The 16,062-nt window shown below is 52.7% G+C and overlaps 1 protein-coding gene across 1 annotated transcript in view; it reads left to right on the top strand.

Annotated features, from left to right (window-relative positions):
- Positions 1 to 3,977: 3,977 nt before the first annotated feature.
- Positions 3,978 to 16,062, top strand: part of LOC115082688 (unconventional myosin-XVIIIa-like) — a gene marked incomplete at its 3' end in the record, with an annotated part of 54,169 nt that continues 42,084 nt past the window's right edge. The window contains exons 1-7 of the mRNA XM_029586882.1: positions 3,978 to 3,997; positions 4,346 to 4,541; positions 6,106 to 6,165; positions 8,641 to 9,222; positions 10,640 to 10,708; positions 12,625 to 12,661; positions 13,942 to 14,003. Of these exons, the coding sequence (XP_029442742.1) occupies positions 4,503 to 4,541; positions 6,106 to 6,165; positions 8,641 to 9,222; positions 10,640 to 10,708; positions 12,625 to 12,661; positions 13,942 to 14,003 (849 nt within the window). The remainder of the gene's footprint in view (positions 3,998 to 4,345; positions 4,542 to 6,105; positions 6,166 to 8,640; positions 9,223 to 10,639; positions 10,709 to 12,624; positions 12,662 to 13,941; positions 14,004 to 16,062) is intronic.

The raw sequence follows: 16,062 nt of genomic DNA, 5'->3' as shown, positions 1-16,062 counted from the left end.
GTACCAGTGAGCATGGCGCCCGAGAGACAGTAGTACCGGGGAGGGCTCAGAGGTACCAGTGAGCGTGGCGCCCGTGAGGCAGTAGTACCGGGGAGGGCTCAGAGGTACCAGTGAGCGTGGCGCCCGTGAGACAGTAGTACCGGGAGGGCTCAGAGGTACCAGTGAGCATGGCGCCCAAGAGACAGTAGTACCGGGGAGGGCTCAGAGGTACCAGTGAGCGTGGCGCCCATGAGTCTTTAGTACTGGGGAGAGCTCAGAGGTACCAGTGAGCGTGGCACCCGTGAGACAGTAGTACCGGGAGGGCTCAGAGGTACCAGTGAGCATGGCGCCCGAGAGACAGTAGTACCGGGGAGGGCTCAGAGGTACCAGTGAGCGTGGCGCCCGTGAGACAGTAGTACCGGGAGGGCTCAGAGGTACCAGTGAGCGTGGCGCCCGTGAGACAGTAGTACCGGGGAGGGCTCAGAGGTACCAGTGAGCGTGGCGCCCATGAGTCTTTAGTACTGGGGAGAGCTCAGAGGTACCAGTGAGCGTGGCACCCGTGAGACAGTATACCGGGAGGGCTCAGAGGTACCAGTGAGCATGGCGCCCGAGAGACAGTAGTACCGGGGAGGGCTCAGAGGTACCAGTGAGCGTGGCGCCCGAGAGACAGTAGTACCGGGAGGGCTCAGAGGTACCAGTGAGCGTGGCGCCCGTGAGACAGTAGTACCGGGGGGCTCAGAGGTACCAGTGAGCGTGGCGCCCGTGAGACAGTAGTACCGGGGAGGGCTCAGAGGTACCAGTGAGCGTGGCGCCCATGAGTCTTTAGTACTGGGGAGGGCTCAGAGGTACCAGTGAGCGTGGCGCCCATGACAGTAGTACCGGGAGAGCTCAGAGGTACCAGTGAGCGTGCGCCCGAGAGACAGTAGTACCGGGAGGGCTCAGAGGTACCAGTGAGCGTGGCGCCCGTGAGACAGTAGTACCTGGAGGGCTCAGAGGTACCAGTGAGCGTGGCGCCGAGAGACAGTAGTACCGGGAGGGCTCAGAGGAACCAGTGAGCGTGGCACCCGTGAGACAGTAGTACCGGGAGGGCTCAGAGGTACCAGTGAGCGTGGCGCCCGAGAGACAGTAGTACCGGGGAGGGCTCAGAGGTACCAGTGAGCGTGGCGCCCGAGAGACAGTAGTCCCGGGGAGAGCTCAGAGGTACCAGTGAGTGTGGCACCCGTGAGACAGTAGTACCGGGGAAAGCTCAGAGGTACCAGTGAGCGTGGCACCCGTGAGTCTTTAGTACTGGGGAGAGCTCAGAGGTACCAGTAAATGGGAGACCTGTGAGGCTGTAGGACTGGGGAGGCTCAGTGTGGAGCACATACTACCAGGGATGTCAGAATCTCTGTCTGGTAGCTCATTGAAAGGTTTGTGGATGTTATGCTGTGGTGCATCAGAAGTTCCTGTCCCTGTCCCCTCTGCAGCTCTGATTTCCTGTGACTTGTTTCAGAGAGGGGGCACATTGCTGGGCAGAGGAGGAGGGGGCTGCTTTGCCTGCTCTATCTCGCATTCTTAGACTATTTATAGGAAGCCATATGAGTGCAGCTGTCCTCCTGCCTCTTTCTTCCGGATTAGGGAAGTGACACTCGGCGTCTCTCACATTACACCCTGTGTGTGTGTGTCTCTCTCTCTCTCTCTTTTTCCCCTGTCTCTTCGGACAGACGCTGCCTGTAGCCCCCTGCTTCTGCCGCTCTAGGCTCTTTCCTCTCAAATCCTGGGTAAGTTAGAAATGGCCTTTTTTTTTTTGTTTCTTTGACTGATTTTTCTAAAGGAATTTGGTTGTTTCCTGCTCCTTGAGTTCTTTGTTCAATGTGAGCTAGTCATATCCAGGACCTGGAACTATTTATAGCAGCAGAAAGCACACCAGAGGATTTTCTCTCCTCTGTTCTGGGCCACTTTGCCCAAACCGAATCCTCAGTGTTCACGCAGACTTTATCGTTGAATGAAGAGTTGATGAATGGCTGTAGGGTGCTTCCTGCCATGGTTTTGGTGGTTTGGTTTGGGCTTCGCAGACCTGCCCTCCTGTTCTGGCACACGGCTCGGACCCAGGAATTTCCCTGGCACTGCTGCCCCTGCCGGCTGCCCATTCTTTCACCAGCGTGGGGCCCGGGGGGGGGGGGGTGGTTCTGCCGTAGAGGGCTCCGGTTCTGATGCCGGGGTTTGGGTCAGGTGTGGTGGGCTCAGAGAAGGTTTGAAGAGTGCTTGTAGGAATTTAGCAGACCTGGTCCTGGGGGCTCTTGGCTTTAGCACCTTTTGTTTCAGAACTGCTTGGATTTTAAGCAGCGGTTTCTTAAGATACTTAACCCCGTGCAATGGGCATCGGGCAAAAGTTCTTTCGGAGTAAGGCCGCCCGCCTCTGGTACTGGACTGAGGCGCTCCACGCTGTCCGTGGGGGTCGGAGGCGTGCTGCCTTCCTGTGTGCAGTGACCAGAGGGGGTGGTTTCCAGCTCCTAACCCCACATCTTGTGTTTGCAAGTCCTTGGGGTGAGGTTTCAGACTTTTTTTCCTGTTTTCTGTCGTGCATCCCATTGAACGAACGGTCTTTTGGAGGGGTTGGGCAGCTGTGGCTGAACATACGGAGGTGCTCTCCTACCCTCCACCCCTCTGTCCTAGCACGGGAGTGGTCACAGCAAAATGCCGCTCTTTCTGTGGCTTTGCTGTGACCCAGCCTGGGCACCAGGGAAGGGAGCGAGAGAGACGATCCAAGGGACCGAGCCCCCGGTTCTCTGAGCATCTGGTTATATCTGAGCAGCCAGGAGACGGTTAATGTCGATCGATGCTGTAACCTGTGAAATAGCTGCGCTGCATCCTGGGCAGTGCTTTTAGCATCTGCAAACAGGAAGTGCAGGCCCAGCCTGGGTTTCCTCTCTCTCTGGCTGCCTGCTGCAGAAGTGTGCCACCTGCCCGCCCGGTCTTTCTGCTCAGCTCTGGGCTCTCTTGGGGGGGGGGGGGATTTGGTTGATACTGTAGCCCCAGACGTGTGCACCACCTCTGGTCAGTCGTGGATTCCCTGCGGCGGAGGCAGCTTGACCCTCTGAGACGCAGTGAGTGTTGTTGGTTCTCTAGCCATAGGACAGGTCCCCGCTACGTAGCTGTCAGGCCCCGGCTCTGGCAGAGCTCCTGACATTGCTTCGCACATCGTCAGTGGTCTAGAATAAGTGGTGAGGTGGTCTTGTTTTTCAGAGCTCGGGGGAGGAGTAATATAGCGAGTTGGTGGTAGAGGGACAAGGCTGGCATCGCTGTTGGAAGAGACGGGCTCCTGTGGCATGCAGCTCTGCTAGATGCTTTGGGTTTTTTTTTATCCTGACGTATAAACGCACCTTTCCCCCGATACCAATCTAAGCCACCTTCAGGTAGGCAGGGAATGGGCCCAGTGTTTCTCTGGTCTTTCCAGTGGCTGAGCCTTTTTGTCCTCTCTGCACAGTTTGGAAGGATGCTTGATGTGCTCTTTGGGAGTGTTTCCATCTCAGGGCTGATTTGCTGGGAGAGGGGAGTTTTCTTACTGAATGGAGCCTCTGTGAGCTTCATGTGGATACATTTTTGTGCTGCTGGGGTGGGGAAGTCAGGGACTGGAGATAACGCTGAGCTGCTTCTTTATCTGTCGCCGAGTCTGTTCGTGTCCAGTCCAGTTACGAGAGCAGGTCTGCTGGTAATGTTGTCCATTCTGGTTATGCTTTCCCGCCCTGGGTGCCCGGTGAGCGTGCAGCGTGCGCTCGTCCTTGGGTCTGCCAATAACTGACGGGGCTGTGTGACTACCTGAGCAGAGACCGAGAAGTAAGGGAAGGGGTTGATACCCGTACCCGGCTCGTGCGCTGCATGTTAACAGGAGGTGCTGGCCAGCGAGCGGCGATCGGAGTTTTATTGTAAGGTTCTGGGTGGCTGCTGAAGGACGAGGACCTTCTCTAAGCTTTTGATGGTTGCTTCGGTGAGTGAGCTACGAGGGCTCCGGGGACGGTAGGAGCAGAAATCTTTTGAGGTAAAGGCGCATCCTGATTAAAGATACCCCAGCCTGCTGATGCCTTGGAGTGTAGACGCTGGCCTTTCTCGGGGCCTGTGCATTCATTGATAATCGTTTACCCCATATACTATTTACTAATGTGTTTTGGACGTGTGTCTCAGGGCTGAGTCCTGGCAGACTCCACACCGGCATGGCTGCTGCTGCTTCTGTGTCCTGGTGTGGGGCTCATGCTTGACCCGTAATCTGACCCTGATTTGTGCCTGGATTTAATAACTGGTCTCTTTTCATTGAGTTCTTCATGACATGCTTTGACCTCTTAACCTTTGTGCTTTCCCCCTTTTTTTTTTTTTTCTCTGTGCCTTACAGTGCCTGCCCTACCCAGTGTCCAGCATCCCCGCCGCATGGCCCGGTCTCATGCAGCCTGCCTGCCTTTAGCCTAGGAAGAACGTGGGTCCTTCTCATCCCGCCTTCACATCTTCCTGTTCCTCTCCTCTTCCCCCCGCCGGCCCATGACAGACCCGCCATGGCATTCTCATCTCGCTTTGCATTCTGGGAACAGAAGGGAAGTGCTGTTTCATGTACTGTCTGAGCTCTGTCTGTGAGGCACAATCAGATAACTGGCATGCTCCTATTACACAGCGCAGAGCAGCATCTGCTAAAAATAATCACCTGAAAGGCAAAAAGGGAACCTGCGATGTGCTCTCACAGCCTCCGAGAGACATCGCTAGAGTTTGGGGATCACAAGATAGAGGGATGGAAAATAGCCCTATAATTTGTCTAATACCAGGGTCACGTGGGCATGGATGGGGCTGATGGGTGCTAGGAGGAAGGGGCACCGCTGGGGTGGATTCTCCGAATCAGTCTGTGCTGTGCAGCAGTGCCCAGGATGTGATGGGCTGCACGCGGAGAGGCAGACATACCCGAGATTTGAGGAGCAGTGGCTATTTCGGGGGCTCCATCAGTTCATTAGGATGCAGACCTGAGGCTGTGAGTCACAAGTGCATGACTTGCTTAGCCAATGCAAGCATGCAGGGGAAGGGGGTTGGTAAGAGAGAGTTTTGTGGCTTACTGCCTGGAAGTATTTAATTCAGCGTGTGACTCTTTCCCTCCTCTCCAGCACTCTCCCTGACCCCTCCAGTAACCGTGCCCCTTCCCTCACCTCATTACCCTGTGTCTGTAAGCATGGCCTCGTCTGTGGCTAACAGCTCACAGGTGTACCCCGGATTACCTGCATGCTTAAAACCCTGAAGCATTGGCAAGGAAGCATCCACTAAGGGGGTAGCGCTCTGGAAGGCTCGGTGTCGGTGCTCTGGCTACCGACGCTCCCATGCAAGAGAGAGCTTAAAACTCTGGCCAGGTGGCGGGAGATAAGGATTATTGCCCTGGCTGATGAAGGCAGTTTTGCCTCTCCCATGTCTGCTTTTTCATAGGCTTCCAGTACAACTCATGCAGCCTTTCTTCAACATAAAGGTTATGAATCTCCCTAACGTAGAGTTCAGCTGCCCATGACCTCGCCTTCCCGGCTTCACGATGATGTTTCCATCTACTTGCTGACACAGCATGAACATAACGATCCCTCCCCCCAACCCCGTCATGCTGTTCTGACGTCACTCTGAGTGCACACCCAGGACATGTCTCTGCCCCAGAGCCTGCTGGGATCTGTAGTTCTGCATGCAGCTGTGCAGCGGATGGACGTGGGGACAGGAGGACTGCATGTCCCAGCATGCTCTGGGGGGGGGGGGGGGAAGCAGACACCAGAGGCAGAGCTGCTGCCGATGACTTTATTTATCCAGTGACAGGTCTTGGCAGCACGAGGCGATTCCTGTGCCCCCCTACGGGAGGAGGAGTGCAAGCCGCGTGCCTTTCCCTTGTCTCACTATCCTGATCTGAGCTGGCAGAGACCAGGGAGTCCCCCTGGGGCTCCATCATCGGGCTGCAGAAGCTGCCTTCCCTCCTGCTCGTTACCGAGACTCGATGCAATGATAATCCCCAGTCCTGAGCAAGGCTTAGAAACCCTCACACGCACACATCGCCTGCCCCCACCGCAGCTCTGGCTCTTGGGGCTTCCTTTCAAACCTTGGCATGACTTGTGATTTCCCTCCATCTCTTTTATTTGTAATCTTTAGGTTAAGGATGAAGACAAGCCACTGTCTAAGAAAAAAAACGGCTCTGCTGGTAGTGAAGCTGTAAGTTTTTTTTTTTCTTCCTCCTGGATTCCGCCGTCAAGCGCGCGCATTAACAAAGAGGCCAGATGACCTTTCCTTCTAAGCTCTGTCATTGCTCCCTGGGGTCCTGCACATTCGTTGCTGCTCTGACTTCCCTCTCAATGCACAAAGATTATCAGGCAAGGGCCACCAGGAGGTTGTGGTCCACGCCTGGCTTCCTACCTCCTGTCCCTGATGACCTTGGGTTGAAGCTGAGTAAACTGGGTGATGTTTGGAGCTCCACCTTGGTATTTACCAAAGATGGGCATAGACACCTGCCTAGGGACCCAAAACAGAGCCTGTTTCTGCTTGCCTTAGGGCCATGAGCTGGCACAGCTTCATAGGGGCACCGCCATGGCACTCTGCCTATGGCGCCAAAATCTTAAAATCAGCCCTGAGGGTGGGCTTGTTTGCAATGAAATCAGAGAAAAAATAATAAGGGCTGTGCAGCATTGTATATTGTTCTCTGGTAATCCCCAGTCAGTTTATCCAGGAAGCTACAGGACTGGAAAGCAGCAGCATTGTGTGGCTTTACTGAAGACCAAAAGCCCACAGACACGTGAGCCAGAGGGGATCAGTTGTGGCATGAGAGAGGAAGCCCTAAGGGTACTTGGGGGATGTGTGTTTGTGTGTGAGTGTAGATGCCTGTGGGCTGAGGGCAGTACTCCAGAAGTGCTGCCTCCCCTTAACGTTTGCTGGTACAGATTGGACTCTGGTCCGGTTTCTGAGTGCTGGCACACAGTGAGCATCTGCTGGGCACTCTCGCTTGCATGTGGTTGGAAGCTGATTAATGCTTGCTGTGTGCTTTCTCTGACATTAGAAGTACTCTAGAGATGATCCCAAAGCTGCTTCTGCAGAGCCAAAGTTCAAGGCTATTGGAGTATGAATTGCAGAATGATGAGCTCTGCAGGGCAGGAATGAGGTGCAGTGGCAGAGATATGTTTGTGTGTGTGTGTGTGTCTCAGTACTGGAATAGCAGGGGGTGCTGCAGGGCAGGAGTGAGGTGCAGTGGCAGAGCTGTGTGTGGATTGGCAGGAGGTGTTGCAGGGCAGGAATGAGGTGCAGTGGCAGAGATATGTTTGTGTGTAAGGGTCTCAGTAGTGGAATAACAGGGTGCTGCAGGGCAGGAGTGTGGTGCATGGGCAGAGCTGTGTGTGAAGGTCTCAGTACTGGAATAGCAGGGAGAGCTGCAGAGCAGGAGTGAGGCGAATTGGCAGAGCTGTGTGTGTGGGTCTCAGTACTAGAATAGTGGAGGATGCTACAGGGCAGGAGTGAGGTGCATTAGCAAAGCTCTCTGTGTGGGTCAGAACTAGAATAGCGGGGGCTGCTGCATTGGCAGAGCTGTATGTGAGGGTCTCAGTACTGGATTAGCAGGGGGAGCTGCACGGCAGGAGTGAGGTGCATGGGCAGAGCTGTGTGTGAGGGTCTCAATACTGGAAGAGCAGGAGTGAGGTGCATTGGCAGAGTCTTGTGTGAGGGGTCTCGGTACTGGAATAGCAGGGAGAGCTGCAGGGCAGGAGTGAGGTGCATTGGCAGAGTCTTGTGTGGGGGGTCTCAGTACTGGAATAGCAGGGAGAGCTGCAGGGCAGGAGTGAGGTGCATTGGCAGAGTCTTGTGCGAGGGGTCTCAGTACTGGAATAGCAGGGAGAGCTGCAGGGCAGGAGTGAGGTGCATGGGCAGAGCTGTGTGTGAGGGTCTCAGTACTGGAATAGCAGGGAGAGCTGCAGGGCAGGAGTGAGGTGCATTGGCAGAGTCTTGTGCGAGGGGTCTCAGTACTGGAATAGCAGGGAGAGCTGCAGGGCAGGAGTGAGGTGCATGGGCAGAGCTGTGTGTGAGGTTCTCAGTACTGGAATAGCAGGGGGTGCTGCAGAGCAGGAGTGAGGTGCATTGGCAAAGTTGTGTATGAGATTCTCAGTACTAGAATACTAGGGGGGTGCTGCAGGGCAGGAGTGAGGTGCTTTGGTAAAAATGCAAGTAGGTTTCACGCTCACTTATAAAACGTGGATGGGGTGAGAGGTCTGGTAGTCAGAGCAATGCTTGTGATTTCCATTTCTGTCTTTTTTCCTCTTACTCTGGGACTCAGTTCTCACTCCCCTGAAATCCAGTTATAAATCCTTTCCTTTACAATGTGTTGTAGAATTGGTAGCTCTGGACCTGCCGTCCCTGAGGTGGCTGTCTGTAGGTCCGGGTTGAGTGGGTCATGCAGGAGGGGCACAGCTCCCAGCGGTCCTGGGACTTGGCAGGAGCTGGTGACAAGCTCTTTTTTGCGATTCCCTTTCCTCCTGCAAATTTCTCATTCCTAGGAGAAACCTCTCCTCATTCCCTGCTGTCAGCTTCACCCTGTGAATGATTGGGGGGAATGCTTCCTGCCGGGAAGTATCATTGCATTGGGTTTGTTTGCGCCTTAAATTTTGCTTTTCTCTCTTTTCTAACGTATTCCTGTGTTTATAAATGTAGTCAGAAAACCGGGAAGCAGTGAATGACAGGGCACAAGTGCTGAAAAGCCCAGAGCCATCAAACAGTCTGGAAGCTCCTGGAAGCCCAGTCAGGGTAAAGAGTCCTGAGCTGGTGCCGAATGGTGACGCTGGGAGCGCTCCTGCTGAGTTGAATGGTGCTGAGGACGGTATTGAAACTGCTGTGGTAACGAAGAAGAAGGTAGTGAAAGCCATGAAGAAGATGGTGAGGAAGGTCTTACCAGGGGATGAGGCAGGTGGCGGGAAGGAGCCACCCAAGAGTGCCCCCCCTCCGGGGCAGACGGGAGCCCCCAAAGCGGAACCGAAACCTCGTTCGAGACTCCTCTCTCCCTCACCCCCGCCGACCCTGTCACGGAAGGAGAACGCCAGGGATGAGATCTCTGTTGGCTTGGCAAGCCTCATGTCACGAGGGAGAACCAAGGAACACAGACCTCGACTCAAACCCCCTGAAAAGAAGTCGGGGAAACCTGTGACCCGGGGGCCAGCCCCGGAGATGCCGGGCCCGCCATCTCCTGCGCCCGAGGGAAAGGCGGATGCCGAGCAGACGGGAGGTGGTGAAGGGCAGGTACCGCCGTGTGCTTCACTGCATGCTTGCACGCCTGAAGGCAAGACTCCTAGCTGGCACTAGTAACTTGCCCTGGTGCTGTACCGTGTGGCATTGCCCGTTAACTGCTTGCATGGTACATGGGCGAGCCAGGCGTGGGTGGAGGGAGAAGAGCCGCGAGGTGCGATGAGGGGTTGGAATGAGAATGGTTCAGCTTTTATGGTTCTCATCTCCAGGGTGGTAGGATGGGATCTCGGATTTAGGCACAGTGCACTGCTTGCTCTGTCTTGGTGTGGAGAGTCAGACACAGAACTAACGGGGAAACGGTCCTAGGCTAATGCATGAGGAAATGGAGCCCCCCACACACAGCTGCGCCCCTGCGTGTCTCCAGTCGCAAGGACATCTTGACAAAGGCACACACCTGACTGACGAAAGCAGTGACCGAATCCAGCAAAGCCTGGGATGAGCGCCGATCAGCTGAGAGCTCTCGCACTGCCCCAGGAAAGACTGGATGAGTTTAATAGCCCTTATCTGCTGTCCCGTTCTCTGACAGTGTGTTAGGAACAGAGTTTGGAGGTTGCAAACACCCCCCTCTAGGGCACAGGCAGCGGGAAGCATAACCCAGTGATACTGCAGGTCAGGGGGTACCCGCAGGCTGCATCTCCCCAGAAACCCGCAGGTTGCTGACTCTGGTTTTTCTGAGACCTTAAATGTGGTTTGGTCCTCCCCGTGTGAAGGATCAATCATCACCCTGTACATGGCGAGAAGAGTAACCCTGCATAGATCAGTGGGTGACATCGTGTGCACTTAAAGCTTCACCGAGTTTGTAGTCAAATGGCCGCTAACCTGCAGCAATGTGTGTGTGCGAGTGGGGATGTCAGCGACGGGGAGATGGGGAGGTTATTCTCCCCTCTGGGATTTGCTTTACATACTTCTCAGTCTGGTGGGTAGACAACCATGAATAAGATAAACACTTAGCCAAAATCCCTTCTGAGGTAGCCTGAAACCCATCTGTACACTCAACAATACTGAGCCTTCCCCGGACACTCGGCCCATTTAGCTTCTGCACAGTGAAAGTGGAATCTGGAGCTCGGGCTCTGTTTCCTGGAGCTGCAGGCACCAGACAGCAGCAAGGATGTTGTTTGTCTGCTCTGAGTTTTGCAGTGTATTTGCACCGGCCCGTGCAAATCATTAACTTTCTAGCCATTTGGCTGAGCAGATGTCCAGCACATGCATGCTGCCTGCAGGCTGACAGTGAGAGAATAAGTTGTGCTGTAACAATGCATGCCAGAATTGTGTTGGGGCAAGGTGAAAGGATTGTCTTGCCCGGTGTGACGTTAAGGAGCTGAAGATGCGTTTCTTGGTTTGAAAAAAAAAGCAGCATCTTCCCTTTCTGTAGCATTCTCACTTTGCTTTTCCCTTTCTGGCATTTTTGAAGGGGAGATCATCTTCTGAAGCTGTGTCGGGCCTGATCAGTGGAGAGAGCGTGCCTGGGCCTAGGGAGCAGGTGTGTTACAGAGCCAGAGGGTTTGGTCAATGAATCGCGGCTTTCTGGGCTCTGCTCTTTCTTTTTTTTAATGGTTTTATTTCTAGGGCTCTATTTTAGCCTAACAATTTATTTCTTACATTTGTACACATTTGGCATCTTTAGTTATGGCCACAGTCCTTATTTTTAGAGCAGACTCCTCGAAATCTGTTCATTAAATGTATCTGTGGGATACTGTCCGAGGTTCTGATTGTGATCAGCACAGTTACTACACCCCCTGACTGACAGGCAGGAATGAAAAAACTGCAAGTTTAAATACTGATGTAGGTTGGAAGCATAGTGCAGACAGAGTTCTGGGAGCCATGTATTTTTCTAGAGAAAACTGGGATCTTAGGGATCATCCAGAGAGAGAATTTGTGGTCTGGAAAGCTCATATAGTGTGACTTCTTATTAGTTGTAGATTGGTTCAATGAAACCCATTGAAGCCTTAAAAAAAAAAGTAATGCAAAGATTCTTCGGCTACCAACTGAGTTATCTGGGGAAAAGATAGTTTTGCTAAACCTTTTGCTTTAACTTATTGGGATACTGGCAGCAAGGGCAGTACCTATCACAGTTGAGAGCTAAAGTATCAGGAGGAAAAAACTCCACACCTGCAATCTTCCCAGCAGCCACAGGATGGCACCATTTCATCACAGATAGCTTGAAGCAACTGCATCTTATTAAGAGACCAGGGGCCCCGATACCAAAAGCGCATTTAACGCTGGATAGCCGGACAAGTCACTTATCCAGTTATCTTTTAGCCAGCCAATTTGTGGGTGCACTACTTATCCAGTTACAATATTCATTCTTATCTGGTTAAGTAATTGGATAAGTTAGATCAGCATAGAGCTGGTCTAACTTAACCGGATATGACTTATCCGGCTAAGCAGCTCCTTGACTGCAGATATTTAGCCCATGCTGAGCTCGTGCGGGGAGTAAAAAGCTCTAGGTCACTTGAGGATGGTCCTTTAATCGTAATTTGACCTTCAGGCTACTGTACTGACCCCCTGCCGACTGTGGTGGATGAAGCACAGATAAGGCTGGAGGAGATCTTCACGGCCTCTGTAACTTGCCAGTTTGTTTATTACCTCTGATTCTCTGGTTGCCTTTCACACACTGCACTGCAGCTTCTGCATCCCCTGCTCTGTGCACTGTAGCTGTGTCTTCTGTGCTGCTTCTGTTGTAAGCAAGCAAGTAGTGTGTGTGTGTGTAGTGCTACAGTATTGGCAGGCAGTAGTGTGCAGTTGTTGGTTAACATTACCGATAGTGAGGCAGTGGCACAGTTTTTTTTTTTTAGCTTGCGGTGATGCAGTTGTATTGGCAAATTGGCCGGGCAGCTCCCCCAAAAGTTGCAAATCCTCTATCTGTTCAATGAAGAGCATAATGTAGGAAAAAGTGCTTTACTGTGACAGCAGCTGAGTCTGAATAAAAGAACTTCCAAGGCTTTGGAATAAGATCATACACCATCTTTCACGCCCTTATCATTGAACTGCAGGGTTTGCCTCTTGCTTGTCTGGGTTAGGAGCAAAACTGCTCACATATACTGCTTGTGCATTGCCCTTTGAATTATGGGTGGCTCACAAGATGCTTTGTATTCCACCCACCGACTGTGGCTGAGTGGTATGAGCTTGGGGTTTTCTGATGGTGAACAGCACAGATGCCACTCTGGTTTGCTTGGCTTTCTTTGGAGTTGGAAGTAATTAAGCAGGAGATGCTTGCAAACCCATCAGAACGTTTGCGAGAATGCAGCAAAAGTCAGGAGGGACCCAGAAGATGCAGACGTTCTCAGCTCTGCCGCTCCAAGTGTAAGCTCTCTTGCTGTTTTCTCCTCCTTCATGCTGCTTCTGTTCTCCTTCTCACCTTTGGCTTGTTTTCTCTTCATTGCTTTGCTGTCATAGCTGGGACCAGTGGCGGCCTCCCCTGCACAGAGCCAGGGTACTGTACTGTCCTCTGGATCTGTCCACTTCCTCATGGGTGATCCCGTCCGCACCCCTCGCCTGTGCCTGGGCTGGGGTCTGTGCGCGGGTGTCATGCTGGCGTGTAAGACGACTTTTCAAGCTTCTCCATACCCCCTGTCCTGCCTGACTCCAGCATCTACCCTACCCTCCCCTCCCCTTGCCTGACATCTGACTCACATCCTTTCACACTTACATTGCTGCCTTTTTCTTGGGCATAATTGTGCATGTTTTATAGTGGATGAAAGACTTGATGTAAGCTCTGCCTTTGTTTGCATTTTAAGTGAATTGTTGCTTTATTAGTTTGTATTTATCTCCAAAAATAAGTGTTTTGTCTACGGAGGAATGTGTTAAAATCATGGAGGGTGCTGAGGTGTACGAGAGTCTCTTCTTGAAGCCGAGCTGGTGGTGTGGCTGGTGGTGTGTTGCACTGCAGTGTGTCTACGAGTGATCTGATACTGTTGTTTCTAGGTATCCATCTGGCCCTGGTGCTTAATCTACAAAGCCCTATCTTGTGCTGCTGTCTCGGGAGCTCCCATTGAGATGAGCTTCTCAGAGCTGGAGCCCTGGCTCTGCGGCCTTGCTCCCGTGGAGTGCTGTGGGTTTATCAGTTCAGGGCCATTAAAACTGAACTGAAATTCACGGTTTCTTAACGCACAAGCTCTTTTTTTTTTTTTTTTCTTAAATCATTAATGCAGTAAGCAAATGAGATGCGAATGTATCAGGAGTTTAAAAAAACTCCAACAAATGAGAGCACACAAACTAGAAAATGTGCACAAAGGCTAGGCTTAGTACACGGAAAAAAATAATGTGTTTGCAGGAAACCTGAGTTAGGCCCGCACAGCTCTCTGCGTGGGAGGTAATATTAACCAATGCCCGCATCTGCAGGGGGTTTCCATGCCAGGGTGCTGGGCACATGTTTTGTGTGCATTGGAAGTAAAATGTGCACCCAGCCGTGGGTAAAACGGTGCACAGTGCTGCTTATTGCATCGGGGCCTCCGTGCCCAACAAGGCTTCTCCCTTGGAGGGTGGGGGAGGGGGGGGACTTTCATGGTTTCTCCTGCTCCAGCTTTCATTCTTTTTGCCCATTGCCTAATTGATTTCCTTTCTAATTTCCACTATTTGACCTTGAGTGACAGAGCAAAGAAACCTCTTTTAAATGTTGTTCTTTCCTCTCTGTATCTGGCCCTCCTCCCTTCCTTTCTCTCTGTTTCTGCTTTCCCCTCCTGTCTTCGTTCTTTCCTGCCCTCCCCCGCTAGGCTCAGGCGGATGAAGTCTGTGCAGCTGCCGTGAGCTCAGCTTCGGCTCCATCTCCAGCTCAGGTTGGCATCCACGTTGTCTGTCTGTGCACCTTCCGGGGAGGGGGGGCTCGCTGAGCTAGACTGGGACTCCCCGGAAGTGTTGCCGTAATGGGTTATGCTAATATTCTTATCCTAGCCTCCTCCATGTATAGAATGCTGCACAGAGTAAGTCACCATGCCCCTTCCCCAGAGAGCTTATAGTCTGTGTAAACACGTGGAGGTTAAGTGACTTCTCCAAGGTCAGCGCGAGAGATGGGAGTAGGGGAAGATCTGCTGAGGTCACAGATTCTCTGACATGCAGGGCCTGAGATGCCTGAAGCCTCCTGCTGGCTTGGAGGGTCTGGGCGTGTGCTGTGTGCGGTTGTAAGGTGGGGATTGTGTGAGCATTGTCTTGTGTTCAGCAGTGTGCTCTGTGGGCTGTAAGGTGATGTCTTTGATTACTTTCAGGCCGATTCAGAAAAACGCGCGGGAGAGCTGGCGAGCGCCCGCTCTCCCAGCGCGCGCACTGGCCACTCTCCTGGGCGCGCGATTCAGGAGGGTGGCCTATGCAAATTAGGGCTCGCGGTAAAAGGAGCGGCGGCTGTCAGCGGGTTTGACAGCTGATGCTTAATTTTGCCAGCATCTGTCAAACCCGCTGACAGCCACATAATTGAGCATCCGCCTTCCAGGCCGCAGGCCGATTTTTAATTTTATTTTTTTTTTTAATTTTTACTTTTTTTTTTACTCTTCGGGACCTCTGACTTAATATCACCATGATATTAAGTCAGAGGGTGCACAGAAAAGCCGTTTTTACGGCTTTTCTGTGCACTTCCCCGGCGCCGGCAGAAATTAACGCCTACATTTGGGTAGGTGCTAATTTCTGAAAGCAAAATGTGCGGCTTGGCTGCACATTTTACTTACTGTATCGCGCGGGGAATGACTAATAGGGCCATCAACATGCATTTGTATGTTGCGGGCGCTATTAGTTTTGGGGGGGTTGGACGCTCGTTTTCGGCGCGCTATTACCCCTTACTGAATAAGGGGTAAAGCTAGCGCGTCCAAAACGCGCATCCAACCGCGGGTTAACAGTGCGCTCCGCCGGAGCGCACTGTACTGTATTGGCCTGTAGGTGACTTGCTGGTGGAGAGAGAGCTGCCCACAGGAGCTTGTACAAATCACATTTCTGGCCAATGTCATCAAAGCCCAATGTCCACAATGTTGTCCCTGCAGGCCCACACTTTAAATGCCCTGAAATGCTCACATCCAGTTACTGATGTTGAAATCTGCACATGCAAGAGGGGTCATCGTGCACCGTTTGTTTAAAAATAAAGGGAGGGAGGGAGCTGTGGAAGCAGTGATGGGACCCAGCAGGCCTGCCCCGCCATTGCTCATGTGTCTGGTTGGTTGGTGACAGTTTTAAGTTCATCTAAGCCCTGCATGTCGGGTAGAGATTATTTGGCTGGCCTGGACTTTGCTGTTTTCCTTGACTTTAGTTGAGATGGGGCTGGAAATAGATCAAAGAGCAGAGCCAGAGGGCTTTTCCACTGCCTGAGCACAGAGTACAAGGAAGGTGCATCCTGCTCCCAGCTCCTGAGGGCTGATGAATGACTTTACCCTCGGCTGCCGGATGAGGGACGTCCGGCGGAGGAAACTCACAGCCTCTAACAGAGACGTTGAAAGCAGGCAGACTGTAAAGAGAGAAAGAGAGAGAGGGGTCAAAATAGCCCTGGAAAGTAAGAGGAGGGACCATGAAGCCCAGAATAAGAACCTAAGGCAATGCCGTACGGGGTCAGACCAAGGGGCCATCAAGCCCAGTATGCAGAAGGAGGGGGGGGGGGGGGTGAAGCACGTAAGCGCACCGGCAGTAAATTGGAGAGCTTGAGGTTGATTCCAGCTCTTTTCTGTTGCAACCTTGCTGGGCAGACCGGAGGAGCCGTGGTTGCTCTTTCTACGCCATCACTCTATGTTACTTACCGTATATGAGAGGGGTTCACCCCCCTCCTCCCAGACCGCATGCTCGTGCCTCGTTTCTTGCCGGCCTTGCTTTTTGGTTTGCTTCTTTCTGGCTTCTGTGGATGGCTCTCTGCTGACCCGTGTCCTC

Source organism: Rhinatrema bivittatum, unplaced genomic scaffold (genome assembly GCF_901001135.1).
Source record: "Rhinatrema bivittatum unplaced genomic scaffold, aRhiBiv1.1, whole genome shotgun sequence".
Classification (NCBI taxonomy): Eukaryota; Metazoa; Chordata; class Amphibia; order Gymnophiona; family Rhinatrematidae; genus Rhinatrema; species Rhinatrema bivittatum.
The sequence above is the reverse complement of the archived record's forward strand: the minus strand, read 5'-3'. Positions and strand labels throughout refer to the sequence as shown.